Raw genomic sequence first — 26,174 nt, forward strand, 5'->3', positions numbered from 1 at the left:
TTTTCCTATTACACCATATGGAAACCTGAACAAGCTTTTTGGCCAACCAGTGATTAATAATGGAAAAGGAGGCAGCAACTTGGCAATTGAAACCCCATGAGTTGTAGATAGAGGTGTTTTGTTGTTGTTCTCATGTTTGTTTTGTTTGGGCTGCAGCTTGAAGCATGAGGGATCCTCGCTCCCCTATCAGGGATGGAACCTACACCTTCTGTAGTGGAAGCTCAGACTCTTAACTACTAGATTACCAGAGAGGTCCCCAGGAGGAGGTTTTTAAAACTTGTCTTTATGGTAACCTGTTCAGTGAACTCACAGAGCCTTCTAACTTTTGTCTTTTAGGCTTATGTACAGAAATATGTCGTGAAGAATTATTTCTACTATTACCTGTTCCGATTTTCAGCTGCTTTGGGACAAGAAGTGTTCTACATCACATTCCTTCCATTCACTCACTGGAATATAGATCCTTATTTGTCCAGAAGACTGACCATCATATGGGTTGTAAGTATTATTATTACTTATGGACCAATATTTCTACAACAGCCATCTGCTTTGGTATTCAAGTTCTCTGCATATTTGCTCTTTTTTAAAAAATCACTGAGAGCTGAATTTTTACCTGGTTTACTTTGGGAAAATGAAAGGAAAAACATTGTTAAAGCTATGGGTGAGTAAGACTAGGAGAGGAGAGAGATGATGTTCAGAGAAATGACCTTTCTGAGAATCCTAGCAGTGGTGGGGCATGTGTGCATGCTCAGTCATGACCAACACTTTGTGACCACACGGACTGCAGCCCAGAACCCAAGATGGGGCATAAAATGCCTCCTCTCACAAAGCCCCTTTTAGTAAAATTTGATCAAAAACTGAAAATAGGAGCTGTTGGCTAATACCACTTGGAATTCCTAGGAGAGGAAAGACATGATGTGGTATTAAGCGTGACTTAATTCCAAGTGGTTTTAAGTGTGACTACTCTATACCGATTAGACGCAAAGGCATATAAGGCAGGGCAGCTTTAATTTGAGGGAGTTTCTAGTATTAGGGGGGCAGCTGGCCTATATACAGAAACTCATTGACAATTCCAGGTAGAGAGGTGGAGCCCCTTCTGATGTTTTGTTTCAGACCCTATCATTGAACTTTGTTCAGGACTAAATTCTGATTTTCTTTTTTTTTTAATTGAGAGAGAGAGTAGCAAGGTGTGCTGTGAGCATCCAAGCCCTGGGATCAGATTGGCCTGGGTTCAAGTGCAGCTCAGCCAATGCACTTGTCTGTGTGCCCTTGTCCTGAGCCTGTAAAACAGTGTTAATAAAGTGCATCTCCCAGAATAATCCTGAAGACATTCACAGTATGGCCAACATGTGGGAGGGATCTACAGGTTGCTATAAGCATGTAATGCATAGTGATGAGTCCATGAAGGTGAAAGTCTTAAAGATCAATTCTTAGGTCAAAGATTGTTTAGCCAGAAGAGGGTGGCTTCAGGAACAAGGCTGCCAGCACAGCTGTTTCCTTAACTCAACATTCTACCCTGAAAACTGAGCTTCAGAAGCACTTGGTCATGTGTAAAGACACTAGGATTCTTAGGCGGCTCTGTTCTAAGAAGCTGTGGCTGCACATCTGGGGCTTTATTTTTCTCATTTGTAGAAGAAGTGAGAAAGAGGTCTTGTTTGGAACCATAAATGCAAATGTTACAACAGGCAGGGGGTAGAAATAAAACAGTGAAGTGATGGGTGGAGAGGGCTGGTGGGTGAGGAGGCATCTCGGGACACTGGGAGTGGCTGCCCCTCTCCACCACCTGTGCCCAAGAGAGGAAAAATAGGGTGGGATTGTCAGATCTCTTTTTTCTGTGAAGTCTTTAAATGAAAGCTTACAGTTGTTTAAAATATGGTTTTTATTTATTTATTTTTGGCTGCACTGGGTCTTTGTTGCTTTGTGCAGGCTTTCTCTAGTGGCGAGTGCGAGCTACTCTTCATTTCAGTGCTTGCGCTTCTCGTTGCGGTGGCTTCTCTTGTTGCTGAGCGTGGGCCCTAGGGTGCTAGGGCTTCAGTTGTTGCGGCTCTCAGGCTCAGTAGTTGTGGCGCATGGGCTTATGAGTTACTCCACGGCATGTGGGATCTTCCCAGATCAGGGATCAAACCTGTGTCCCCTGCCTTAGCCCACAGATTCTTATCCACTGGGCCACCAGGAAAGTCCTAGGCTTGCATTTTAAAAGCTTTATATGCCAACAGAACAAAAGCATCCTTGACATGCAGACTTCCAAGGCCTGGTTTGAAGTCTTGGGCCTAAAGGACAACTAAGGTCCCTCAGGCTGGTGGTCAGGATTATTTGGCCCCTAATTCTTCCTGATTATTTGCTCCTTTTCTCTCTCATTCTACAAGTCACTGTTTCCTTTCTCTGTCTCTGTCTCCCAGCCAGCCCTCTTCTGAAATCTAGCTTACGTCTAGAAGTATGATCCAATGAGAACGTGCAAAAGCATAAGAATCTTGGAAGAGATGAACGTTAGTGCAGTTGTTCCCCTCCTTTCTGAAGTGCCTTCTGTTCCTGCAGAGCTGGTGATGTCCACTAGAGCAGCTGGGGGAGGAGAGGGAGCTGGGAGTACTCCTCAGGATGTGAATGTGCACCCAAGATCCATGGTACTTGCATTCCTTTTCTTGTCATTTATTTTCTGAGATTTTTGTGTAGTCGCTAAGATGTGTCTGACTCTACAACCCCATGGACTGTAGCCCGCCAGGCTCCTCTGTCCATGGGATTTCCCAGACAAGAATACTGGAGTGGGTTGCCATTTCCTTCTCCAGGCAATCTTCCCAACCTATGTCTCCCACATTGGCAGGTGGATTCTTTACCACTGAGCCACCAGGGAAGCCCCTTTTTCTGAGATTTTTTTTTTTTTTAATCCAACTTTTATGGTAGTTGAGTGTGGTAAATGATGCAAAATATTTTTAATAACCCAGCAATATCTTACACTGTGTACCGTCAGTTTGAGGTCAGTTATCTTGCCCACTGAGGGTAGAAAACTTTTCTTGAGGGATCAGGAAGATCTTTAGACCCTGTAGGAGGCAGTGGTTATGGGACTCTGATTGTCATCGTGGGTGGTGGTTTTTCATTTTGGAGTCCTGATTTCAGAGCACTCAAAGGATTTCCGACTTGAGGTAGAATTACGAGTCTTTTGTCAGAGAGTGGGCAAGTAAAGTCTTCACCTGAGAGAGGAAAGGGCAGCCTTTGAGTGTGCTATTTGTTGTGAGCTTTGGCAACCTGTTGTTTGCTTTTAGAGATGAGTGAATGGTCCAATCCACAAGGCACCCACGTAGAGGGTTATGTAATTTGCATCAGTGAGGCATTCTTGGCAGTTAATGGTGGAGAGACAGTGGTGGGTCCAAGGAGGGTTGGAGGGAAGGAAGGAAGGAAGGGCAAAGGGAGGTAGAGGTTTGGAGGGGACAGATGCTGAGAGGTGGGAAGGTGGTTGCTCTGTCCTCGGTTGTGGAGATAATTAAGGGGGAGGCTTGGTTTGGCTCCACTGTTGTAACTGGGTGGAGGGAAGGAAAATTCTCGATGGTGTTACAGGGAGCCAGGAGGGGAGGTGGGTGGACATGCCTGCTAAGTGCTTAGTCCCTTCAGTCATGTCTGAGTCCATGTGACCCCATATATGGCAGCCCACCAGGCTCCTCTGTCCATGGGATTCTCCAAGCAGGAATACTGGAGTGGGTTACTGTTCCCTTCTCCAGGGGACCTTTCCAACCCTGGGATCCAACCCACGTCTCTTACATCTCCTGCACTGGCAGGTGGATTCTTTACCACTCGGGCCGCCTGGGATGGAGATGGGTGAGATTCTTCTGGGCAATCAGTTTCCTCCTGTGGCAGCCTGTCTCCTATAAGGGATATCACTAAATTAGTGGCTGCCTCTTTAAGGGGTGAGGATGAAGACACGTTTATTATATAAGGGACAGAATTTGAAGTCCCCTAACTTTAAACATCTTATCTCAAACTCAAAATCCTTTGGAAGGTAGCTATGTTCAAGAGTGCCAGATCTCTTGACAAATTGCATATTAATTTGACAGTTGTCATTGGATGAAGTCTCAGCAGGTTTTATCGCTTTTAAAAATAATTTGTTATATTAGGAGTGACTCATATTGTCTGAAGCAACTTAACAGAATTTATGGTTACATGAACAGCTTTCTTATCACAATTGTAATTGTTCCTCCTGTCTATTCCACCTCTGTTAATTGCATTTGTGGGCATCCCCATGTTCTCTGGTGGCTCAGACGGTAAAAGCGTCTGCCTGCAATGTGGGAGACCCGGGTTCGATTCCTGGGTCAGGAAGATCCTCTGGAGAAGAAATGGCAATCCAGCACTCTTGCCTGGAAAATCCCATGGACCGAGGAGCCTGATAGGCTACCGTCCATGGGGTCGCAAAGAGTCGGACACGAGTGAGCGACTTCACTTCACTTCCATGTTCATTGTCTTTTTTGATCTTCATAAAAATGGGTTGGTATCATTTTATCATTTTATAGATTGGGATTGTAATACTTCAAATAATAAGCCATATTATGTGTTGAGGACACTCAGTGTATTAGTGCTTTACATATACTACCTAATTTAATCCTGCCAGCACCTGAGACATGACTGTTGGCAATCAGGAAACTTAACATGTAGAAAGAATCACTTTGGATTAAGTGGATTTGATCCAGAGCCCTAAGGCCTCTTATGCAAGAAAAGAAAAACACTTCTTAGAAAAACTTCTTAGAAAAACACTGCTGAACTACACTGACTCTTCACTGATGGTTGGTGTTTTTTTTGTTTTTTTTTTTTAAGAGATGTTGAAGTTGAGGCTTTAAGCATTCAGACAACTTGCCCTAGGTTCTGTTCCATTGCATTTTTGCTATGATTGCATTTCAGTTTTGCCCATATGGCATTTATTAACTTTATCTACTCCTTAAGTGTCTTTCATAGACCTTTCTTGACAAGTCAAAGGTATTTTATCCCAGGAAACTTAGATAAGCTTTTTCTTTAAGTTAGCTGAGAAACATCTATGAGGTATTTTCTTCCTCTGTCACTAATCAAGGTTTTTAACCTGTCCTTTGATTCAATAGAATCTTTGACCTTGGGACAGAAAAGGCCATGAATGGGTTATTCATTAGATCCTCATAAGAGATGTTATCCATAGAACTTTAGGAGTCACTGCTCAACTGAGTGATTATCTGATCTCCTGTCTTCCATTTTGGCATGGTGACAGCCCCACCAAAAAAGAAAATAGAATATTGCTTGTGTCTTAAAAAGGTTAGCTCCAATTTCATTGAAACTGCATGGTGTTCAGCTCTGTAACATGAGGTAGCATAATGGTACCTCCATTAATTTTCATATATTTTTAATATCACTAAAATTTTTTTTCAGGTGCCACTTGTGTTAACTCTTGTGAATTTTCAGTCTGTCTTTTGAGTATATTTTAAAGGGGCTTTTATAATCTCTTTTTATCAGTTAGCATCAAGTGAGATTGAACTATTGATTTTCCAAGTCTCAGAGGTCATGTGTCTTTAAGATTTTTAGAAATTCAAGATTTTGAGAAGTGGTATGTAAGGTGATGGTATCATCAGTAGAAGAAAATCCCTTAAAACTGAATTTCAGTGCTTTTATGCAGGGTGTTCACATTAGTCTAGGCAGAGACCTCACCACTCTGTTGCCTTACCTTTTGTGACCTCCATGGCCCGTATGTGTGTGCACGCACGCTCAGTTGTGTTCTACTCTTTGCGACCCCATGGACTGTAGCCGGCCAGGCGCCTCTGTCCAGGGGATGTCCCAGGCAAGAACACTGGAATGGGTTGCTATTTCCTTCTCCAGAGGATCTTTCTGACCCAGGGATCGAACCCACATCTCTTGCATTGGCAGATTCTTTACCAACTGAGCCACCAGGGAAGTCCTTGACCCCTATATAACATTTGAATTTGGAACTCCCATCTTCAGGCACCAAATCTTTCTGACCTGGAGTTTCCCTGGCCATGAAATAGTTTACTCGGGGGCAATCAGCCTTGAGAAAACCTGATTCTCGCTGCCCAAACTCCAGAAAGTTTTAAATTTGTCTTGGGAGTTTTCTTTTCCCTTTGTTTTCCCATTTGTAAACACTTCTTTTACATAACATCAAAGGATACAGTCCTCACGATTCTGACCCATATGTGGTTATTTTTAATAATTGTCATCCTATCCAAACTGTTCTTAGAGTTTTTCTGATGGTTGAAGGTCTAGTTGAAGTCCCTGGTTGCTTCTGAGTTTCCAGGTAGGGGTAATCTCTTTTCTAATAATTCATGTTGTTTTTTTTTCTTTTCCTTTTTTTAATTCCCTCAATCCACTTTTTTTTTTTTTTTAATTTTTGGCCATACTACACAGCATGCAGTATCTTAGCTCCTGACCAGGGATCAAACCCACACCCCCTGCAGTGGAGGTGAGAAATCTTAACTACTGGATGGCCAGGGAAGCCCCCCTCAGTCCTCCTGAATTTATGGCTTTTGATGAACTCTTTGAATGAAATCAAGGAGTGTTGATGTTGGGGGAGGGGGGCTGCTTCCACCTCTATCAGCAGCTCTGAGGTTTGGTCAGAGATTCCTGGCTTCCCAGGTGGCACTAGTGTTAAAGACTCCACCTGCCAATGCAGGAGACAGGGTTTGATCCCAGTGTTGGGAAGATCCCTTGGAGGAGGGCATGGCAACCCACTCCAGTATTCTTGCCTGGAGAATCCCATGGACAGAGGAGCCTGGCGGGCTACAGTCCATAGGGTCACAAGGAGGTGGACGTGACTGAAGCAACCTAGTATACATGCACATTCGGAGGTTCCCGGGCTTCCCTGGTGGTGCAGTGGTAAAGAATCCGCCTGCCAGTGTAGGAGATGCAAGAGACACAGGTTCAATTCCTGGGTCGAGAAAATCCCCTGGAGGAGGAAATGACAACCAGTATTCTTTCCTGGGAAATTCCATGGACAGAGGAGCCAGGCAGGGTACAGTTCATGGGGTTGCAGAGAGTCAGACACGACTGTGCACACACATACACACAGAGGTTCCTGATCCTGAAACATCAATACCATGAAAGGAACATGAGGATGGTGTTTATAGGGTATTGGTTTTGGTTTCCACTCAAAACTGGCTCCAGAAAGGGGAGATGTTGTCAGGTTGTCTGGCTCTGTAGGAGCCAGGACCACACGGGCTGATGTCAGTGAACAGCTTGGTTTCTGCTACAATTAAGCAGTGACTCCATGGATCTGCCTCTTTACCTCCTGATGCCAGCTGGTAACTTCCTGTCTTTTGATTCAGAGTTTCAAGACAATATAACCTAGCTCACTGTGTAGCACAACTGCACCCATTGGCTAATGCATATATTGACAGTATTTGGTCCAAGCAGCTGTGTTGGGGGTGAGGATAGACAATTAATTGAGGCACAGAGCCATGGACCAGGTTAAAATATCAGGAGACTTGGACTATAATCCTAGCAGTGAGACTTTGCTCAGGGCACTCACTGCTTGATTCTGGCCTGCAGCATCCCTAGCTTCAGAATGAAAGGACTCAGCTAGAGGACCTTGGGAGGTACATAACATGCTCGTGACTCTTCTTTATATGTTCACTATGTGACACTTAAGAGAGCCATCCATGGCTTGGAGTAAGAAAGCAAAGACTAAATGCTGGACAGAATTATAAAAAAAAAAAACCTCATCTCTTTTGCAGACTGAATGCTAATATGGTTTTACATGGTTCATCTTCTGCTCAATGATGATACATTAGAAATGCATATCAAATCCACTACTAACTATTTGTTAGATAGTTTGCTGTTTTGTGTTCAACACAATTAAAGAAATGCTTTAAAAGGAAATGCTGAGTTGCTCGGTGACTAGAGATTCCATTTTTTTTTTTTTTTTGGTACTCTCAAAATCCTGGCAATAAGGAAGTCATAACAGCAGAAGATTTCCTTTTGGCAGGTCCTTCTTTTCCTCCTCTTCCAAGTCAAGTTAACTTATGCTGAAGAGCTTGAGTTTAAAATGATGGGTTTCACATCTCTCACATTTTGATTACTGAAAGCTAAAGTGAAGTGAAAGGCACTCAGTTGTGTCCAACTCTTTTGAGACTCCAGGGACTATACAGTCCATGGAATTCTCCAGGCCAGAATACTGGAGTGGGTAGCCTTTCCCTTCTCCAGGGGATGGTCCCAACCCAGGGATCAAACCCACGTCTCCCGCATTGCACGAGGATTCTTTACCAGCTGAACCACAAGGGAAGCCCTTATTGAAAGCTAGCTGGCTGATATCTATATTACAAAGCAGACCTAACATTTTATGTTTAAATTGTGCCTGTAACCTAGTGTCTAACTGCGGTAGAGTCTTGGGTATTATAAAGGGTTCCATAAATTGGTTAAGAGGCAGTTGTGTGATAACATGTCAAAATGCAGTGGTGTCTCTTTGGATGTGGGCAGACTGCCATCTGGCTGTGTCACAGGGGAGTCTGAGACATGGTAAGAAAGGAGGGCAAAACAGCCTCTCCCAGCCCTGATTCACAGCCCCCAGACTGGGGTCAATTTTAGTGCCAAAAGATGACTTTTAATGTGATTATCTTCTAATCCTCTGTTTAAACCACTACCACTTCAAAAGGTTGCCCTGCCTGTTAAGTTGGTTCTTGCTTGAGATTAATGAGTCTTGAAAAGTATTCAACAAAGGCCAGATTGTAACTTGCAGTGAATGAAATGGAATTAGGCGTCAGAGGTTCTGACCAGTCCCTCTGAAGTAGAATCTTGTAATTTAGCCTTGGTTAAATATTAAGTAAATGTCTCTAGAGGGTTTGTTATGCAAACTGTGTTGGTTCGGTTTTCGCAATGAGGAAATGTTTTTGGTTTTAGTGTAGGTTTTAAAAAAGAAAAACTTGAAAACCCGGACTCAACAGATTCGGATCTAATTATCACTGTCATTACCTGAAAAATGATCTGTCCCCCTCCCCTTTTGATGATGACTGGAGAATGTGACTACATTCTTCCAGAACTCATCTGCCACCCCACCTCTGAAACAGGAGGGAAGGGGGGAGGGCACAACCTTTAAAAGAATGACAAAGCCATTTTGTTGTGGATTTAGTAGCTTTTCATGACTCTCTTGCTTCCCTATGGAGTGTAGCCCTCCAGGCTCCTCTGGCAATGAGATTTCCCAGGTAAGAATACTGTTTGTTGGTGTTCACTTGCTAGGTTGTGTTTGATTCTTTGTGACCCCATGGATTGCAGCATGCCCGGCTTCCCTGTCCTTTACCATGTCCCGGAGTTTGCTCAAACTCACGCCCATTGTGTCGATGATGCCATCCAACCATCTCATCCTCTGTCATCCTTTTTCTCCTGCTTTCAATCTTTCCTAGCATCAGGGTCTTTTCCAATGAGTTGGCTCTTTGCATCAGGTGGCCAAAGTATTGGAGATTTAGCATCAGTCTTTCCAATGAATATTGAGGGTTGATTTCCTTTAGGTTTGACTGGTTTGATCTTGCAGTCCAAGGGACTCACAAAATAATCTTCTCCAACACTGCAGTTCAAAGCATCAATTCTTCAGGACACTGGAATGGGCTGCCATTTCCTTCTGTAGGGGATCTTGCCAACATAGGAATAGAACCTGTGTCTCCTGCATGGCAGGCAGATTCTTTACCACTGAGCCACCTGGGAAGCTCTGACATGGCCATCAGATCAGATCAGTCGCTCAGTCGTGTCCGACTCTTTGCAACCCCATGAATTGCAGCACGCCAGGCCTCCCTGTCCATCACCAACTCCCGGAATTCACTGAGACTCACATCCATCGAGTCAGTGATGCCATCCAGCCATCTCATCCTCTGTCTTCCCCTTCTCCTCCTGCCCCCAATCCCTCCCAGCATCAGAGTCTTTTCCAATGAGTCAACTCTTCACATGAGGTGGCCAAAGTACTGGAGTTTCAGCTTTCGCATCATTCCTTCCAAAGAAATCCCAGGGCTGATCTCCTTCAGAATGGACTGGTTGGATCTCCTTACAGTCCAAGGGACTCTCAAGAGTCTTCTCCAACACCACAGTTCAAAAGCATCAATTCTTCGGCACTCAGCCTTCTTCACAGTCCAACTCTCCCATCCATACATGACCACAGGAAAAACCACAGCCTTGACTAGATGAAACTTTGTTGGCAAAGTAATGTCTCTGCTTTTGAATATGCTATCTAGGTTGGTCATAACTTTCCTTCCAAGGAGTAAGCGTCTTTTAATTTCATGGCTGCAGTCACCATCTGTAGTGATTTTGGAGCCCAGAAAAATAAAGTCTGACACTGTTTCCACTGTTCCCCCATCTATTTCCCATGAAGTGGTGGGACCAGATGCCATGATCTTTTTTTTCTGAATGTTGAGCTTTAAGCCAACTTTTTCACTCTCCACTTTCACTTTCATCAAGAGGCTTTTGAGTTCCTCTTCACTTTCTGCCATAAGGGTGGTGTCATCTGCATATCTGAGGTTATTGATACTTCTCCCGGCAATCTTGATTCTAGTTTGTGTTTCTTCCAGTCCAGCGTTTCTCATGATGTACTCTGCATATAAGTTAAATAAACAGGGTGATAATATACAGCCTTGATGTACTCCTTTTCCTATTTGGAACCAGTCTGTTGTTCCATGTCCAGTTCTAACTGTTGCTTCTTGACCTGCATATAGGTTTCTCAAGAGGCAGATCAGGTGTTCTGGTATTCCCATCTCTTTCAGAATTTTCCACAGTTTATTGTGATCCACAGAGTCAAAGGCTTTGGCATAGTCAATAAAGCAGAAATAGGTGTTTTTCTGGAACTCTCTTGCTTTTTCCATGATCCAGTGGATGTTGGCAATTTGATCTCTGGTTCCTCTGCCTTTTCTAAAACCAGCTTGAACATCAGGAAGTTCACGGTTCACATATTGCTGAAGCCTGGCTTGGAGAATTTTGAGCATTGCATTACTAGCATGTGAGATGAGTGCAATTGTGTGGTAGTTTGAGCATTCTTTGGCATTGCCTTTTTTTGGGATTGGAATGAAAACTGACCTTTTCCAGTCCTGTGGCCACTGCTGAGTTTTCCAAATTTGCTGGCATATTGAGTGCAGCTCTTTCACAGCATCATCTTTCAGGATTTGGAATAGCTCAACTGGAATTCCATCACCTCCACTAGCTTTGTTCGTAGTGATGCTTTCTAAGGCCCACTTGACTTCACATTCCAGGATGTCTGGCTGTAGGTCAGTCATCACACCATCGTGATTACCTGGGTCGTGAAGATCTTTTTTGTGCAGTTCTTCTGTGTATTCTTGCCATCTCTTCTTAATGTCTTCTGCTTCTGTTAGGTCCATACCATTTCTGTCCTTTATCGAGCCCATCTTTGCATGAAATGTACCTTTGGTATCTCTGATTTTCTTGAAGAGATCTCTAGTCTTTCCCATTCTGTTGTTTTCCTCTATTTCTTTGCACTGATCGCTGAAGAAGGCTTTCTTATCTCTTCTTGCTATTCTTTGGAACTCTGCATTCAGTTGCTTATATCTTTCCTTTTCTCCTTTGCTTTTCGCTTCTCTTCTTTTCACAGCTATTTGTAAGGCCTCCCCAGACAGCCATTTTGCTTTTTTGCATTTCTTTTCCATGGGAATGGTCTTGATCCCTCTCTCCTGTACAAAGTCATGAACCTCATTCCATAGTTCATTAGGTACTCTATCTATCAGATGTAGGCCCTTAAATCTATTTCTCACTTCCACTGTATAATCATAAGAGATTTGATTTAGGTCATATCTGAATGGTCTAGTGGTTTTCCCTACTTTCTTCAATTTCAGTCTGAATTTGGCAATAAGGAGTTCATGGTCTGAGCCACAGTCAGCTCCTGGTCTTGTTTTTGCTGATTGTATAGAGCTTCTCCATCTTTGGCTGCAAAGAATATAATCAGTTTGATTTCGTTGTTGACCATCTGGTGATGTCCATGTATAAAATCTTCTCTTGTGTTGACATGGCCATAGGACATGACAAAAACTGGTTAGAGCCAACTAGGTACAAGATGGCAGGAACTTAGACCTCTAGTAGACCTTGAGCCTGATTATACTATCATTGTAATACATTAGAGTGGCGTGCTGCTGTCCATGGGGTCACAAAGAGTCGGACATGAGTAAGCGACTGACCAGCGAAATATATTAACATCTAAACAACACATCCACCAGCGCCAAGACATTTCTGAGGCTAACCATAGAAGACCAGAAAATGGGCAGTGGTCCAGTTCCTGGAAATCCCAGCCCCTTCCCTGAAATGGTTGGAATATTTCAACCATTAGCTCCTACTCATTATTCTATGAAATTACCTAGCCCACAAAAACTAACTGCCCTGTATTTCAGGGCCTCTCTTCCTCTAAGTTGGCCCACACTGTCTGTGGAGTGTGCTCTCTCTAAATAAATCCTCTTCTTTCTCTCTCACTGATGCCTTTCTGTGACCAGACATCAAAAACCTGAGCATCATTAAGTCCTGAGACCAGATGTATGATCTCAATTAAAGGACTGTGGGTTCAAGTCTTATCTGAATTTCAGTTTTCACCTCCACTGCTGTCTCTCTTTTCAACCTCCTAAGACTTGAAATGCTGGTTTTTGGATTGGGTTTGATTGAGCAGAATTGTAATCCTCCCATAAAGAGACCAGCACCCCTACTCTTCACCCCTAAGCACCACTTCTAAACACTTCACTTTATTTCCTGGATGTGTGATTACTTTCCAGTTTAGCTAGGTATGAAATTGTTTGAAACATCAGGAGCCTGGAGGGCAGGATATCTTTAAGGATGAACTTAGTTTATTTAGATCTGCTAAGACAACACAGAAAAAATTAAACATTTCATTTCAGAGTTTGGATATGCAGTTAGTTCTTCTCCTTTCCTTTTGGTTTTATCATAGCTTTAAGTGTCTTATCAAGAAAAACAGCCTTTGCCATGTTATATCCAGACCTTGAACCATGGAGCCTCCAGTAGGTCAGATCTCAGGAGGTCACTTTCTGAATTCAGCTGTCTAAGCCCAAAGCTGCCTTTCCCTATTTCCTGCAGGGGATCAGTCCCTAAGGGCCTTTACAAAGCACCCTTTCGGCTGGACCTGTCCCAGAGCCTCTCCCATTTATTTGTAAAACAAAATGGAAGAAAAATGAACTAATCAGTAGGCCACAGGGGCCTTTCTTTCACAGGAAATTTTCAAGTAAAATCTTAACAATGCTCTCCCTATTTTTTTTTTAACTAATCAATCCTATTTGCAAAGCTGCCTTCTTGAATGGGTAGGATTCTCACAGCCACTGCTCGAGAGCTTCCTCTATTCGCCAGTTACTTTACCCAGTTCACAGGTGAGAAAACTGAAACCCAAAGAGTAGTTAAGGGATTCACCCAAGATTCATCCAGTAAGTGAAATACATATGTCTGTCTCCCCATCCCATCCATTCCTTTCCACTGCAGCATCTTGCCTCAAATGGCTAAATCCTACTTCCCCCTCCCCGCTCCATCCAGTTATTCAGAAGGTGCTTGGCCTATTTGGTTGGAAGGCTCCATATATCATCCTGTTAGCAAGTGCCTTCCACATGCAGCAGATACACGGCCCAGGTTCCTCAGACATTGGCCTCCCAGTTCTCTGTGTGGTGATCCCTTGAGTGCCCCCTTTTTTTTCAGACTTTGTGTCCCAGACTCTCTACTCTCCATAAGAGGCCGGGGCATTCCAGGGGCCTGGGAGGGGAGAAGGGCTTTGGGACCTTGGTTGGGGGCAGGGAATGGAGAAGGTCTGAGGAAGCAGACTGTTGTCCCCTCAGGCTTGTGGTGCCACCGCAAACACTCTACTTCCTGATTGTATTTTGTATGCAGCCAAGTGGAAAAGGAGGAATGAGGCTAAGACTGGCCTTTGTCCCACAGGGAGGTGGGGATTTGACTCCTCTTTGCCTCAGGAGCCTCTGGTGGAGGAGGGAGGAGCCCTCTACCCCTCAGCAACTCTCCCACAAGATTAGAAGTGTCTTCTAGGCCAAGAAGGGGAAGAAAAGGGTTTTTCTTTTTTATCAGCTTCCAGTTTACAACTGGAGAGGCCATACTGTATTTTGGCCTCCGGAATGTTCTGGAAGCTTGGGGTACTATACCAACCCAGTCTTGCTAAACATAATGGCAGTTGCCTCTCATCTTTCCTCTCCTTTCTCCAGTGCGGCCCTGGGGCTTCCCCAGGTGTCCCCTTCATAGCCGCTTCTCCTCAGTGCAGCCAACAGCCTTGACCTCTGTTCCTTTCCTCCCAGGCCCAGCTGCCACCAGATGCCAGTCAGGCACTGTTGTGCCAGTGGCCTCAGTGGGGCTCGTTGGCCAGGAGGCATTGTGTCTGCTTGTGGGGGAGTTGGGCCTCAGCTAACTGAGGGTTAATCTGGGAAACTGAGGCTTCCTGGCAAGACTCTGACCCAGGGCGCCCTCTCTGGCCTCTTTCGGCCTGCAGTGGGTCCTGGCCGCCACCCGAGGCCTAGCCCCAGTGCTCTCCCTGTTGGATTGAGTCCAATTCCTGTGTCCTTATTGTGTCCTCTGTGAGGTGGAGTGAATGTGTCATTTTCAAGGTGCCACAGCCTGTTTATGAATAAATAGTGTAGAATTCATGAACGTGAACTGCCCATGGCTGTGTGCAGAGCCTCTGTGCCAGCCTTCGAGACGATAACAGCTCTCTGTAAGCCAAAGCCAGCTAACTGTGTCCTGTCTGGGTGCTGAACACAGGGCCGTTGACCCTATAAATGTTGGGGAGTGAGGTTTCATAGGTGGCTCAGTGGTAAAGAATCTGCTTGACAATCTCACTGGACATTCGGGTTAAATCCCTGGGTTGGGAAGATCTCCTGGACTAGGAAAAGGCAGCCATGGACAGAGGAGCCTGGTGAGCTGCAGTGCATGGGGTCTCAAAGAGTCAGAAACGATTGAGCAACTTCACTTTCACTTTTCACTTTCATGCATTGGAGAAGGAAATGGCAACCCACTCCAGTGTTCTTGGCTGGAGAATCCCAGGGATGGAGGAGCCTCGTAGGCTGCCGTCTATGGGGTCGCACAGAGTCGGACATGCTTGACATGACTTAGCAGCAGCAGCAGCTCTTTGCATCAGGTAGCAAAGTATTGGAGCTTTAGCATCAGTCCTTGCAATAAATATTCAGGATTGATTTCTTCTAGGATTGACTAGTCTGATCTCCTTGTTATCCAAGGGACACTCAAGAGTCTCTCCAGCCCCACAGTTGGAAAGCATCAGTCCTTTAGTGCTCAGTCTCTTTTCTAGTCCAAGAGTGGGAACACTTAACATGGAAGGCCCAAGAAGCTGACATAGCCAGTAGGGAGCAGTCTCAGGATTTGAACTCATGAATATCTTATTCCAGAATCCTGGCTATAAACCACTGCTCTCACTAACCTTTTCCCTTAATTATGTTAAATATAGTCGGGCTTTTCTGTTTATTAAACGTGCTCAATTAATTTGATTTTTTCATTTTAAAAGTATGAACCATACTAATAAAAAATTGAGCAAAGAAGAAAAGTTTCCTAGATCCTCATTTATTGATTTAAGAGTGAATCCCCCTTTCCTTCTATTTTGTCTGCCTGCTTGTCTGTCTTTATGCACTGTTTGATCACAGGATACAGTTGATCTGCTATTTTGTGGTAAATAGTTTGATTTTACACTAACTATCTCTTGGGGTTCATGGTGCATACCTAAAAAAAAAAAAAAAGGAGTGAGATGGGATAACTCACTAAGCTTTTAACCTAAAAGAAATCATTCAATCTTAATTCCTTTAAGAATTAGAAAACTTGGATTCTAATCCAAATGAGAATTGCTCCACCTCTATTTTACTTACCATCAGTTCAGTTCAGTTCAGTTCAGTCGCTCAGTCATGTCCGACTCTGCGACCCCATGAACTGCAGCACGCCAGGCCTCCCTGTCCATCACCAACTCCCGGAATTCACTGAGACTCACATCCATCGAGTCAGTGATGCCATCCAGCCATCTCATCCTCTGCTATCCCCTCCTCCTCCTGCCCCCAATCCCTCCCAGCATCAGAGTCTTTTCCAATGAGTCAACTCTTTGCATGAGGTGGCCAAAGTACTGGAGTTTCAGCTTTAGCATCATTCCTTCCAAAGAAATCCCAGGGCTGATCTCCTTCAGAATGGACTGGTTGGATCTCCTTGCAGTCCAAGGGACTCTCAGGAGTCTTCTCCAACACCACAGTTCAAAAGCATCAATTCTTCGGCACTCAGCTTTCTTCACAGTCCAACTCTCACATCCATACATGACCACAGGAAAAACCATAGCCTTGACTAGACAGACATTTGTTGGCAGAGTAATGTCTCTGCTTTTGAATGTGCTGTCTAGGTTGGTCGTAACTTTTCTTCCAAGGAGTAAGTGTATTTTAATTTCATGGCTGCAGTCACCATCTGCAGTGATTTTGGAGCCCAAAAAAATAAAGTCTGACACTGTTTCCACTGTTTCCCCATCTATTTCCCATGAAGTGATGGGACCAGATGCCATGGTCTTCGTTTTCTGAATATTGAGCTTTAAGCCAACTTTTTTACTCTCCTCTTTCACTTTTATCAAGAGGCTTTTTAGTTCCTCTTCACTTTCTGCCATAAGGGTGGTGTCATCTGCATATCTGAGGTTATTGATATTTCTTGCGGTGATCTTGATTCCATCCCAGCGTACATTTTAGTAAAATAGAGGGAGATATTTTGGTTGGAGTCAAGGCCAAGCTAGAATGGGCTCATAACTACTGACTGTTCCAGACGGGCAAGTAATTAGTCCAGAGTTTGTTAATAATTAGCCTAGTGATGTTTATTTCTGGGTTCAGTTTGACCACCTCTGAAATTTGGAGTTGAGCAAAATGACCACAGGGGTCCTTCTCATTTTGAAAGTGTCACAGTTATAAAAATAATAATGGTGATGTGTGTTTTAGTTATGAATTCTGTTTTTTTAAATCATATGTTCTGGCTTCAACAATGCATCTGGCCCTATACAGTTTCCCCCAGGTGACTGCCACCCGTGCCTTGACTGGGTTTGCTCCTAGGGTCCCTCTAAGGAACAATAGTTAGCGGTTCTCTGAAAAAAGTTCTGAGACCCTGTGTTGGACCACTGGATCTGAGTCCCCAGGAATCACTTGGCCCTGAAAGTGCAAACCAAGTGATAGAGGGCTTTGCTGAAGGTTTAGTGATCTTAGTCCAGGCACAAGCAATGGCAAACATCAAGCACACAGTCTCGCTCTGAGCTTGTGTCTGTGTGTGTGTGTGTGAGAACACATAGCAATCCATTGTTTGCATTGCATACACTCTGATTTAACTAGAAAAAGATGTTATGTTTTTGTTCCTCTGAAAATTAAATTTCTTCTGGCATTCACAGGCACTGAAATCGGAAGGGAAAAAAAGTTTCGTTAAATTTGAAAGTGTTTTTGAAATACGTAGCATTTCGACTCTAGGGAATGGGAAACAATGTTCTGAAGGTTTTTCCAAAAACATGAACTTGGAAATTAGCAACTGAGAAGCAGTAAGCTGACTTCCTTTTAACCTACCACTCATCAACAAAGGCCAAATGAGCGAAATAAAACAACTGATTTCTTTATTAGGCCATAACAGAAGGTTCAGTCAAAGGAGAAAATGAAACTGGATTGAACACTAAGGCTAGGATGCATGGCACACCTGTGTGCGGGCTGCCCTGCCCCCACAGGAGCCCCTTCCAGCCCAGCCACATCCCCAACCAGGACTTCTTAAACCTGGGCTGTTTGAGATAAAGGTTGAGCAATTTTCTGCATTTGTCTACATAATTGGGGAAAATATTTAGAAAGAATGGATACAGGGGGATGGCTTGAATGGTCCCACTTTTCTTTAGCCAATGAAGACCACAACAGTGTCGTTTCTTGAGAATTCATTAAAAAAAAAAAAAAAGAAATGGGGCTCATTCACTGGGGTAAGCATTCTACACAAGCTGAGTGTTCTTTGAGGCTTTTGCCCTTTGGGGACCGGATTCAGAAATTTAAACCTGAATTTGTACTGTAGGAAAGCTTCTCAAGTGTATAAGTCTGGGTTTTATGCTTTAAAAAAAAAAGTCTGCTAATCTACAAAGAATGCTAGACTTTTTTCCCCTACAGGGCAATCCAAAGGGTGTGTCTTTAACACAAAAAGGATTAAAATCACTATAACTCTGTCAAGAGCCTGAGTTTCAGAAAGCCAGGTGCTTGTCTTTATTTAAAACATCTCAGCTGCCTAAAGTGATGTTTTAAGGCTGTGTTAAGCTGTTATCTAGCTCTCTTATGGATGCTAATTTTGTGTAACTTTATATGTATTCATGAGGTATATGTTTTAAGGAAAATTTATAAAAGAGGCATAAAACCACCTAGAGCCTTTTCGGTGTGTTACCATTAAGATAAAGATATAAAAAGCTATGTATAGGATCAGCCCTGGTTTAGAAATTGTTTGGTAATAGAACAGTTTTTCTAAAGGAAATTCTCCTAGAAAACCCAAAGTGAAGGGACACCCAAATCAAACCTGGGCATGCGTGCTTAGTCACTTTAGTTGTGTCTGACTCTTTGCGACCCTATGGACTACAGGTCAACAGGCTCTTCTGTCCATTGGATTCTCCAGGCAAGAATATTGGAGTGGGTTGCCATTTCCTTCTCCAGGGGATCTTCCCAACCCAGGGATCAAACCCACGTTTCTTTACATCTCCTGTTAGCAGGCCCGGAGAAGGCATTTTTTTGAGGGTGGGACTGCTGATAAGAATTAGGGTGTGTGCAGGGTCTTTAATCTGATTTTAGGCAGTCTAATGAGTTTCTGAGGTTGCTTTAATCTGGCCTCAGGTGGTCTCTTGAAGAGCTTTTCTGGTTTCCTTAACATAGAATGAAGAATGCTAATATCTTCATTTGTTGGCATTTTTTGTTTTATAGGCTCAAATGTATTGTTACATGTATCCCTTTAGGAGGAACCAGGACCCTGCCCCTGGTTTCACTGTATGATTATACAGTGGAAGTGAGAAATAGATTTAAGGGACAAGATCTGATAGACAGAGCGCCTGATAAACTATGGACAGAGGTCTGTGACATTGTACAGGAGACAGGGAACAAGACCATCCCCAAGAAAAAGAAATGCAAAAAAGCAAAATGGCTGTCTGAGGAGGTGTTACAAATAGCTGTGAAAAGAAGAGAAGTGAAAACAAAGGAGAAAAGGAAAGATAAGCATCTGAATGCAGAGTTCCAAAGAAAAGCAAGGAGAGATAAGAAAGCCTTCCTCAGTGATCAGTGCAAAGAAATAGAGGAAAATAATAGAATGGGAAAGACTAGAGATCTCTTCAAGAAAATTAGAGATACCAAGGGAACATTTCATGCAAAGATGGGCTCGATAAAGGACAGAAATGGTAGGGACCTAACAGAAGCAGAAGACATTAAGAAGAGATGGCAAGAATACACAGAAGAACTGTACAAAAAAGATCTTCATGACCCAGATAATCACGATGGTGTGATCACTCACCTAGGGCCAGACATCCTGGAATGTGAAGTCAAGTGGGCCTTAGAAAGCATCACTACTAACAAAGCTAGTGGATATGATGGAATTCCAGTTGAGCTATTTCAAATCCTAAAAGATGATGCTGTGAAAGTGCTGCACTCAATATGCCAGCAAATTTGGAAAACTCAGCAGTGGCCACAGACTGGAAAAAGTCAGTTTTCATTCCAATCCCAAAGAAAGGCAATGCCAAAGAATGTTCAAACTACTGCACAATTGCACTCATCTCACATGGTAGCAAAGTAATGTTCAAAATTCTCCAAGCCAGGCTTCAGCAATACGTGAACCATGAACTTCCAGATGTTCACACTGGTTTTAGAAAAGGCAGAGGAACCAGATATCAAATTGCCAACATCTGCTGGATCATGGAAAAAGCAAGAGAGTTCCAGAAAAACATCTATTTCTGCTTTATTGATTATGCCAGAGCCTTTGACTGTGTAGATCACAATAAACTGTGGAAAATTCTGAAAGAGATGGGAATAACAGACCACTTGACCTGCCTCTTGAGAAACCTGTATGCAGGTCAGGAAGCAACAGTTAGAACTGGACATGGAACAACAGACTGGTTCCAAATAGGAAAAGGAGTACGTCAAGGCTGTATATTGTCACCCTCCTCATTTAACTTATATGCAGAGTACATCATGAGAAATGCTGGACTGGAAGAAGCACAAGCTGGAATCAAGATTGCCGGGAGAAATCTCAATAACCTCAGATATGCAGATGACACCACCCTTATGGCAGAAAGTGAAGAGGAACTCAAAAGCCGCTTGATGAAAGTGGAGAGTGAAAAAGTTGGCTTAAAGCTCAACATTCAGAAAACTAAGACCATGGCATCCGGTCCCACCACTTCATGGCAAATAGATGGGGAAACAGTGGAAATAGTGGCTGACTTTATTTTTGGAGGGTCCAAAATCACTGCAGATGGTGATTGCAGCCATGAAATTAAAAGATGCTTACTCCTTGGAATGAAAGTTATGACCAGCCTAGACAGCATATTAAAAAGCAAAGACATTACTTTGTCAGCAAAGGTCTGTCTAGTCAAAGCTATGGTTTTTCCAGTAGTCATGTATGGATGTGAGAGTTGGACTGTAAAGAAAGCTGAGCACCAAAGAAGTGATGCTTTTGAACTATGGTGTTGGAGAAGACTCTTGAGAGTCCCTTGGACTGCAAGGAGATCCAACCAGTCCATCCTAAAGAAGATCAGTCCTGGGTGTGCATTTGAAGGACTAATGTTGAAGCTGAAACTCCAATACTTTGGCCATCTGATGCGAAGAGCTGACTCATTAGCAAAGACTGTGATACTGGAAAAGATTGAGGGCAGGAGGAGAAGGGGATGACAGAGGATGAGGTGGTTGGATGGCATCACCAACTCAATGGACATGAGTTTGGGTAAACTCCGGGAGTTGGTGATGGACAGGGAAGCCTGGTGTGCTGCAGTCGTGGGGTCGCAGAGAGTTGGACACGACTGAGCGACTGCACTGGACTGCAGGACCGTGCCCCAAGACTGCACTCGTGTTCCTTGGCCGCTCCTCTCCTGTCTCTGTATCCCCTCCCTTCCCTGGTTAGCAATGGTTTGAGTCTGCTCTTTGGAACTCAAGGAAGGTCTTGGAGGGTAAACAGAAAGGTTCCTGCACCCAGATGCCCCACAGGGTGCTGCTTGTTTTCATAAGTGCACTACAGCCCAAGTGTAAAAAAAGTTAAATGATGTGAACATGTGCTTGCCTCTTAAAATGATGAAGTGCTGTGAGAGTATATGTGGTCTCATGCCAGCTCTCCTTTCCACTCTAAGAATAGCTGGACATAAACTCTACAGAAGTAAGTTCTGTAGCATATCTGTATCTAAAATGTGATGTCAGGAGCATGTTAAAAAAAAGTTCCAGAGTCAGTCATTGTTTCTAAAAATAATGTTTTAAAAAAGCATACAACTCCACAGATGGCTGAGCCCTTCCAAGCATATTCTTATCTCAATCCAACAGCATTTTTGTGATATTAATGCCTACATTTACATAAGATGAAACTGAGGATGAGATATTAATATCACCCAGATCTCATTTTCACTCCAGCCCTCTTCTTACTTCATTGTACTGTGTCAAGCTTAATATAAAGGTTCTTTAAGAAGAAAATGAACAATCTTTGAAAAGAGCCCAACAGGCTAGAAATGAAAGGATTTAAAGACGTTTAAACGTTTAGTAAGGACTGGACAACTTGTGTGTGTGTGTGTGTGGGGGGGTGTTCTTTTAATTTTAAAGGAAAGTTTGCTCCTTTCCACTCAGTCTAGCAGTCTTGGCTTCAGTTACTGTCAGCTTCTCAGAAAGCTCCTGAAGCCCCTACTCACCTGGCTCTTGTTGACTGGAAAAAAAGCAAAACAAAACCTACAATATGAGAGTTGTGAATTAAGTTATATCTGGGACAGAATAAGGATTGTAGTCTAGGAGATGGCATTTCAGATAGCTCTGAGAAACTGCTCCAAAAAGGCGTGGGGGAAGTCGTCTATATGTGATTTTGGTAAAGATAGAATACGTGCAATCAAACTCATCGTTTTTGCAAGTTTTTGCTAATCTCTAGGCACGAGGAGCAGATATCACTATGAAGGATTTTAGTCCTTTCTAGATTCAAGGAGATGCAAGAATTGGGCTCATAAAATCTTCTCCTAAAAATATCTAACTATCTGAAGACCTGTCAGTTTTCCCAGAGCACAGAGTGCCTCCTTCCTGATCTCCACCCTGGACTCCTTTCAGGGATGTTGAAGGTGAGCAGCTGCAGTGAAGAAGTCGATGGCAAGTGCCAATTTGCAGGTGACACCTTCAACCTAAGAGATTCGGATGGTCTGAGAGCACAAAGGGGTTTGCCAGAGTTTATCTTAAAATACTGATCTGCATTTTCTTCTGCAAATAAAACCCTGATTAGATAAATCCCTAAATACACTGCTGGCTGAAAAATAAAAGAGAGAAGATGATCCTATTGAATTTTACCTGAGCCCTATGCTCCTGGAAACAGAAACCATGAAGATAATCCACTCACCCTTTTGTGTTCTAGGAATGATTTACTACAAGGAACCATCCTTCTCCAGATAACTTAGACAAGGCTCACAGCCCCACCCCCGCCTTATTTACCTGTGACAAGGCTGGTCATGACACCTCCAGTTCCCATTCTTTGATTTATAAATGGTTTTAACTCCATCCCCACTGGCCCATCTGGTCAAAATACCTGCTCCCTTGACTTGATCAAACTTGAGTTGAGCTTTTCTCCAAGGCTGGACCCTGGATTTTGATTTATCTCATACCAGCCAGTACACAGCCCCCCTCCTGAGGATAAGCTGACCACAGGATAAACAAGGCTCTGATCTACCACCCTGTCCATCTCCCCACACCCAGAGAACACCTTTCCAGTACTGATCATCCCTCTGGATGAAAGAAAAGCCCTTTTCTGCCTGGTCTTTGAACACTCACAGATCTTAGATCAGAGAGATCTTCCAGTCCTTTCAAATAAAAGCTGTCCTTGCCTAAATCCAGATTTGTTTTTCATTTGATAAAGACAATAGAAAGAGAATTCAGCCCTGAAGTCCCTCTACGTGCTGTCCTATAGTTCTCACTTTCCAAGATCATTTTGGCAAAATGTGCTTAGTGTCTACTCCCTCTTGTGCAACATACAATCTTTTGTATTGCTGAACAGCTTTCAGGAAAGCATTTGAATTCTTCCTCTAACCAAAGCAGCATATAAACATTAAAGAAAATGAGAAGAAGCAGTTATTTTGCTTAGGCTAGTATTTCACATACACTTGAGACTAGATTGCTGTTCAAACACAGTGATTTCCTAACTTTATTATTATGGCTCCAAATCACAAACGCTAGAGATAACTACAATTATGCTAGAGAACATTCAAATGTAACTACAAAAGTAGTTACAAGGTAACTATCTTCCACCCCTCAGTATTAAAGCATTTCTATTGTCTCTTGCTTTATATGGGGGCTTCCTTGGTGACTCAAATGGTAGAGAATCTGCCTACAATTTGGGAAACCCAGGTTTGATCCTTGGGCCAGGAAGATCCCCTGGAGAAGGGCATGGCTCCCAACTCCAGTATTCTTGCCTGGAGAATCCCATGGACAGAGGATTTGCTTTATGTAAACTTCAGGATTGACTTTCCCAGCATTAACTAGAGACATTGAGAATTTGCTGTATGGTATCTCCTTCTCTTGCCTGGAAAATCCCATGGACGGAGGAGCCTGGTAGGCTGCAGTCCATGGGGGTTCGAAGAGTCAGACACGACTGAAGCGACTTAGCAGCAGCAGCATCTCCTTCTCAGCTGTGTCCAGGTAGTGGATCACCTTGTTCTGTTACTATTTCAAAGGAATAAATACTCCACAAAAAATATAGGTTTTAAGGAATGCTATATCATTTTAAAGTAATGTATGGAAAGTCAGTTTTACTTCTGTTAGGACATCTAGGCTATTGATTAACTCTATCAAATATGTGTCCTACTTTATGTACCAGTTAATTCAAGGGCCTTAATTTAGCCAGTTGTATGATGAGGTGTGTAGTAAGGAGGCATACAATATTTTTTCAGCCCTTGATATTCTAGTATATAACTTAGAAATTATACACTAGGATTTACACAGTATTAAAGAAGTTGTCACATAATTTTTTGCTTGTTTGTTTGTTTTTTGGCTACACCACATGGCATGCAGGATCTTAATTCCCTAACTGAGGATTAAACTCTAGCTCCCTGCAGTGGAAACCTGGAGTCTTAACCACTGGACTACCAGAGAAGTCCCATCCTATAACATTTTATCTAAGATTCTTAATTTTCTCCTAGAGTGCTGGCTACAAGCTGTAAAGTCCAAAGTTGTTTATCAATAGAAGTGGCATTTTTTTCTCTTATTTTTTTCTTGAGCTTGGTAGATACCAAAAGCAGGACTTTAAAGCTGGAACATTTAAATGATCTTCCTTCACAGGGGAAGATATGAAACAGAAAAGCTACAAAGTAAAGGCAGTCAACTTAAAACAGTTCCTGTTCATGAGGTCTTCACTTCTCAGATGGGATACTGAGCAGAGTCTTATTCTCCAGGGAGCCCCAGTGTGTCCTTTTATTCATTTAGTAAAGATTTTGGGACTCTACTGGGCACTTGTAATTTTCCATTTCCAACAATTCTGGAAATATTCCCTCACTTCGAGCCTGTATCATCTTTATTTTGCCTGCTCATGTTAACCATCTAATGAGTCTCCTTACAGCAATTCTAATGACCTTCAAATCCATCCACCCCACAGCATGTTGTTGTTCAGTCACTCAGTTGTGTCTGACTGTTTGTGACCCCAGGGACTATAGCTTGCCAGGCTTCCCTGTCCTTTACCACCTCCCAGAGCTTGCTGAAACTCATGTCCATAGAGTTGGTGATGCCATCTAATCATCTTATCCTCTGTTGTCCCCTTCTCCTCCTGCCTTCAATCTTTCCCAGCATCAGGGTCTTTTTCAGTGAGTCAGTTCTTCACTTCAGGTGGGCAAAGTATTGGAGCTTTAGCATCAGTCCTTCCAATGAATATTCAGGATTGATTTCCTTTAGGATTGACTGGTTTGATGTCCAAGGGACTCTCAAGAGCCTTCTCCAACACCACAGTTCAAAAGCATCAATTCTTTGGCACTCAGCCTTTTTTATGGTCCAACTCTCACATCCATACATGACCACTGGAAAAACCATAGCTTTGACTGTATGGACCTTTGTCAGAAAAGTAACACCTGCTTTTTAACACACGGTCTAGGTTTGTCATTGCTTCTCTTCCAAGGAGCAAGCGTCTTTTAATTTCATGGTTGCAGTCCCTGTCTGCAGTGAAGTCTATTACTGTTTCTCTTTGTTTCCCCATCTAATTTGCATGAAGTGATGGGACCAGATGCTAGCATGTAGAATGACCTATCTCAGGAGCCCAGTGGTGCATCATTTAGCTCTCTGGTCTTATATAGAGTGACCTATCTCCGGTGCAAGTATGACCATGGTCCACTGTTTAGAACATATTAATGTCCAAGCACCTTAAAATAATTGGACTTCTGCCTAAATCTCTACCTTTAACTCTCCCTGATCTGTTCTCTTCTCTGGAATCACAGAACTCTCTGCTGATGACCCCCATGTCCACCCCAGTTCCTGCCCTGCAGACACACCCACACTTGACTCTATCCCTCCTTCTACTGTTGCCCCCGCCACCAGCTTCAAGTCTCACCACACACATTGTCTCTAGAAAACCTTGAACCTGCATTGTCCACTTGCGTGCTCAGTTGTGTCTGATCCTGCGACCCCATGGACTGTAGCCCGCCAGACTCCTCTGTCCTTGGGATTCTCCAGGCAAGGATACTTCAGTGGGTTGCCATTTCCTCCTCCAGGGAATCTTCCCTACTGAGGGATCGAACCTGCGTCTCCTGCATTAGCAGGTGGATTCTTTACCACTGCGTCATTCTCTGCTAGATGGTTCTTTATTATTCCTTGAACTTGGCATGTAGTAGTAGCTCAATACATAATTGTTGAATAAAATAAGTAAAGATTCATAATTCTATGAAGAGGATTTCAGAGCTGTCCCTCTTGAGGGGACAGATGTAAAGAAGTTATTACAGTTCAGGGTACTAAAGATACATTAGAAAAATCTATAGAGTGCTAAGGAAGCATCCTAGAGATGTTTTTAAAATGAAATTGTTGGACTTCCCTGGTGGTAAT

At 43.2% G+C, this 26,174-nt stretch overlaps 1 protein-coding gene across 1 annotated transcript in view; it reads left to right on the top strand.

Annotated features, from left to right (window-relative positions):
- Window positions 1-26,174, top strand: part of SGPP2 (sphingosine-1-phosphate phosphatase 2) — a 147,199-nt gene that overhangs the window by 53,987 nt on the left and 67,038 nt on the right. The window contains exon 2 of the mRNA XM_070773020.1: window positions 337-495. Coding sequence (XP_070629121.1) covers window positions 337-495 — 159 coding nt within the window. The remainder of the gene's footprint in view (window positions 1-336; window positions 496-26,174) is intronic.

The sequence above is a fragment of the Bos indicus genome, chromosome 2 (assembly GCF_029378745.1).
Source record: "Bos indicus isolate NIAB-ARS_2022 breed Sahiwal x Tharparkar chromosome 2, NIAB-ARS_B.indTharparkar_mat_pri_1.0, whole genome shotgun sequence".
In the NCBI taxonomy this organism is placed as follows: Eukaryota; Metazoa; Chordata; class Mammalia; order Artiodactyla; family Bovidae; genus Bos; species Bos indicus.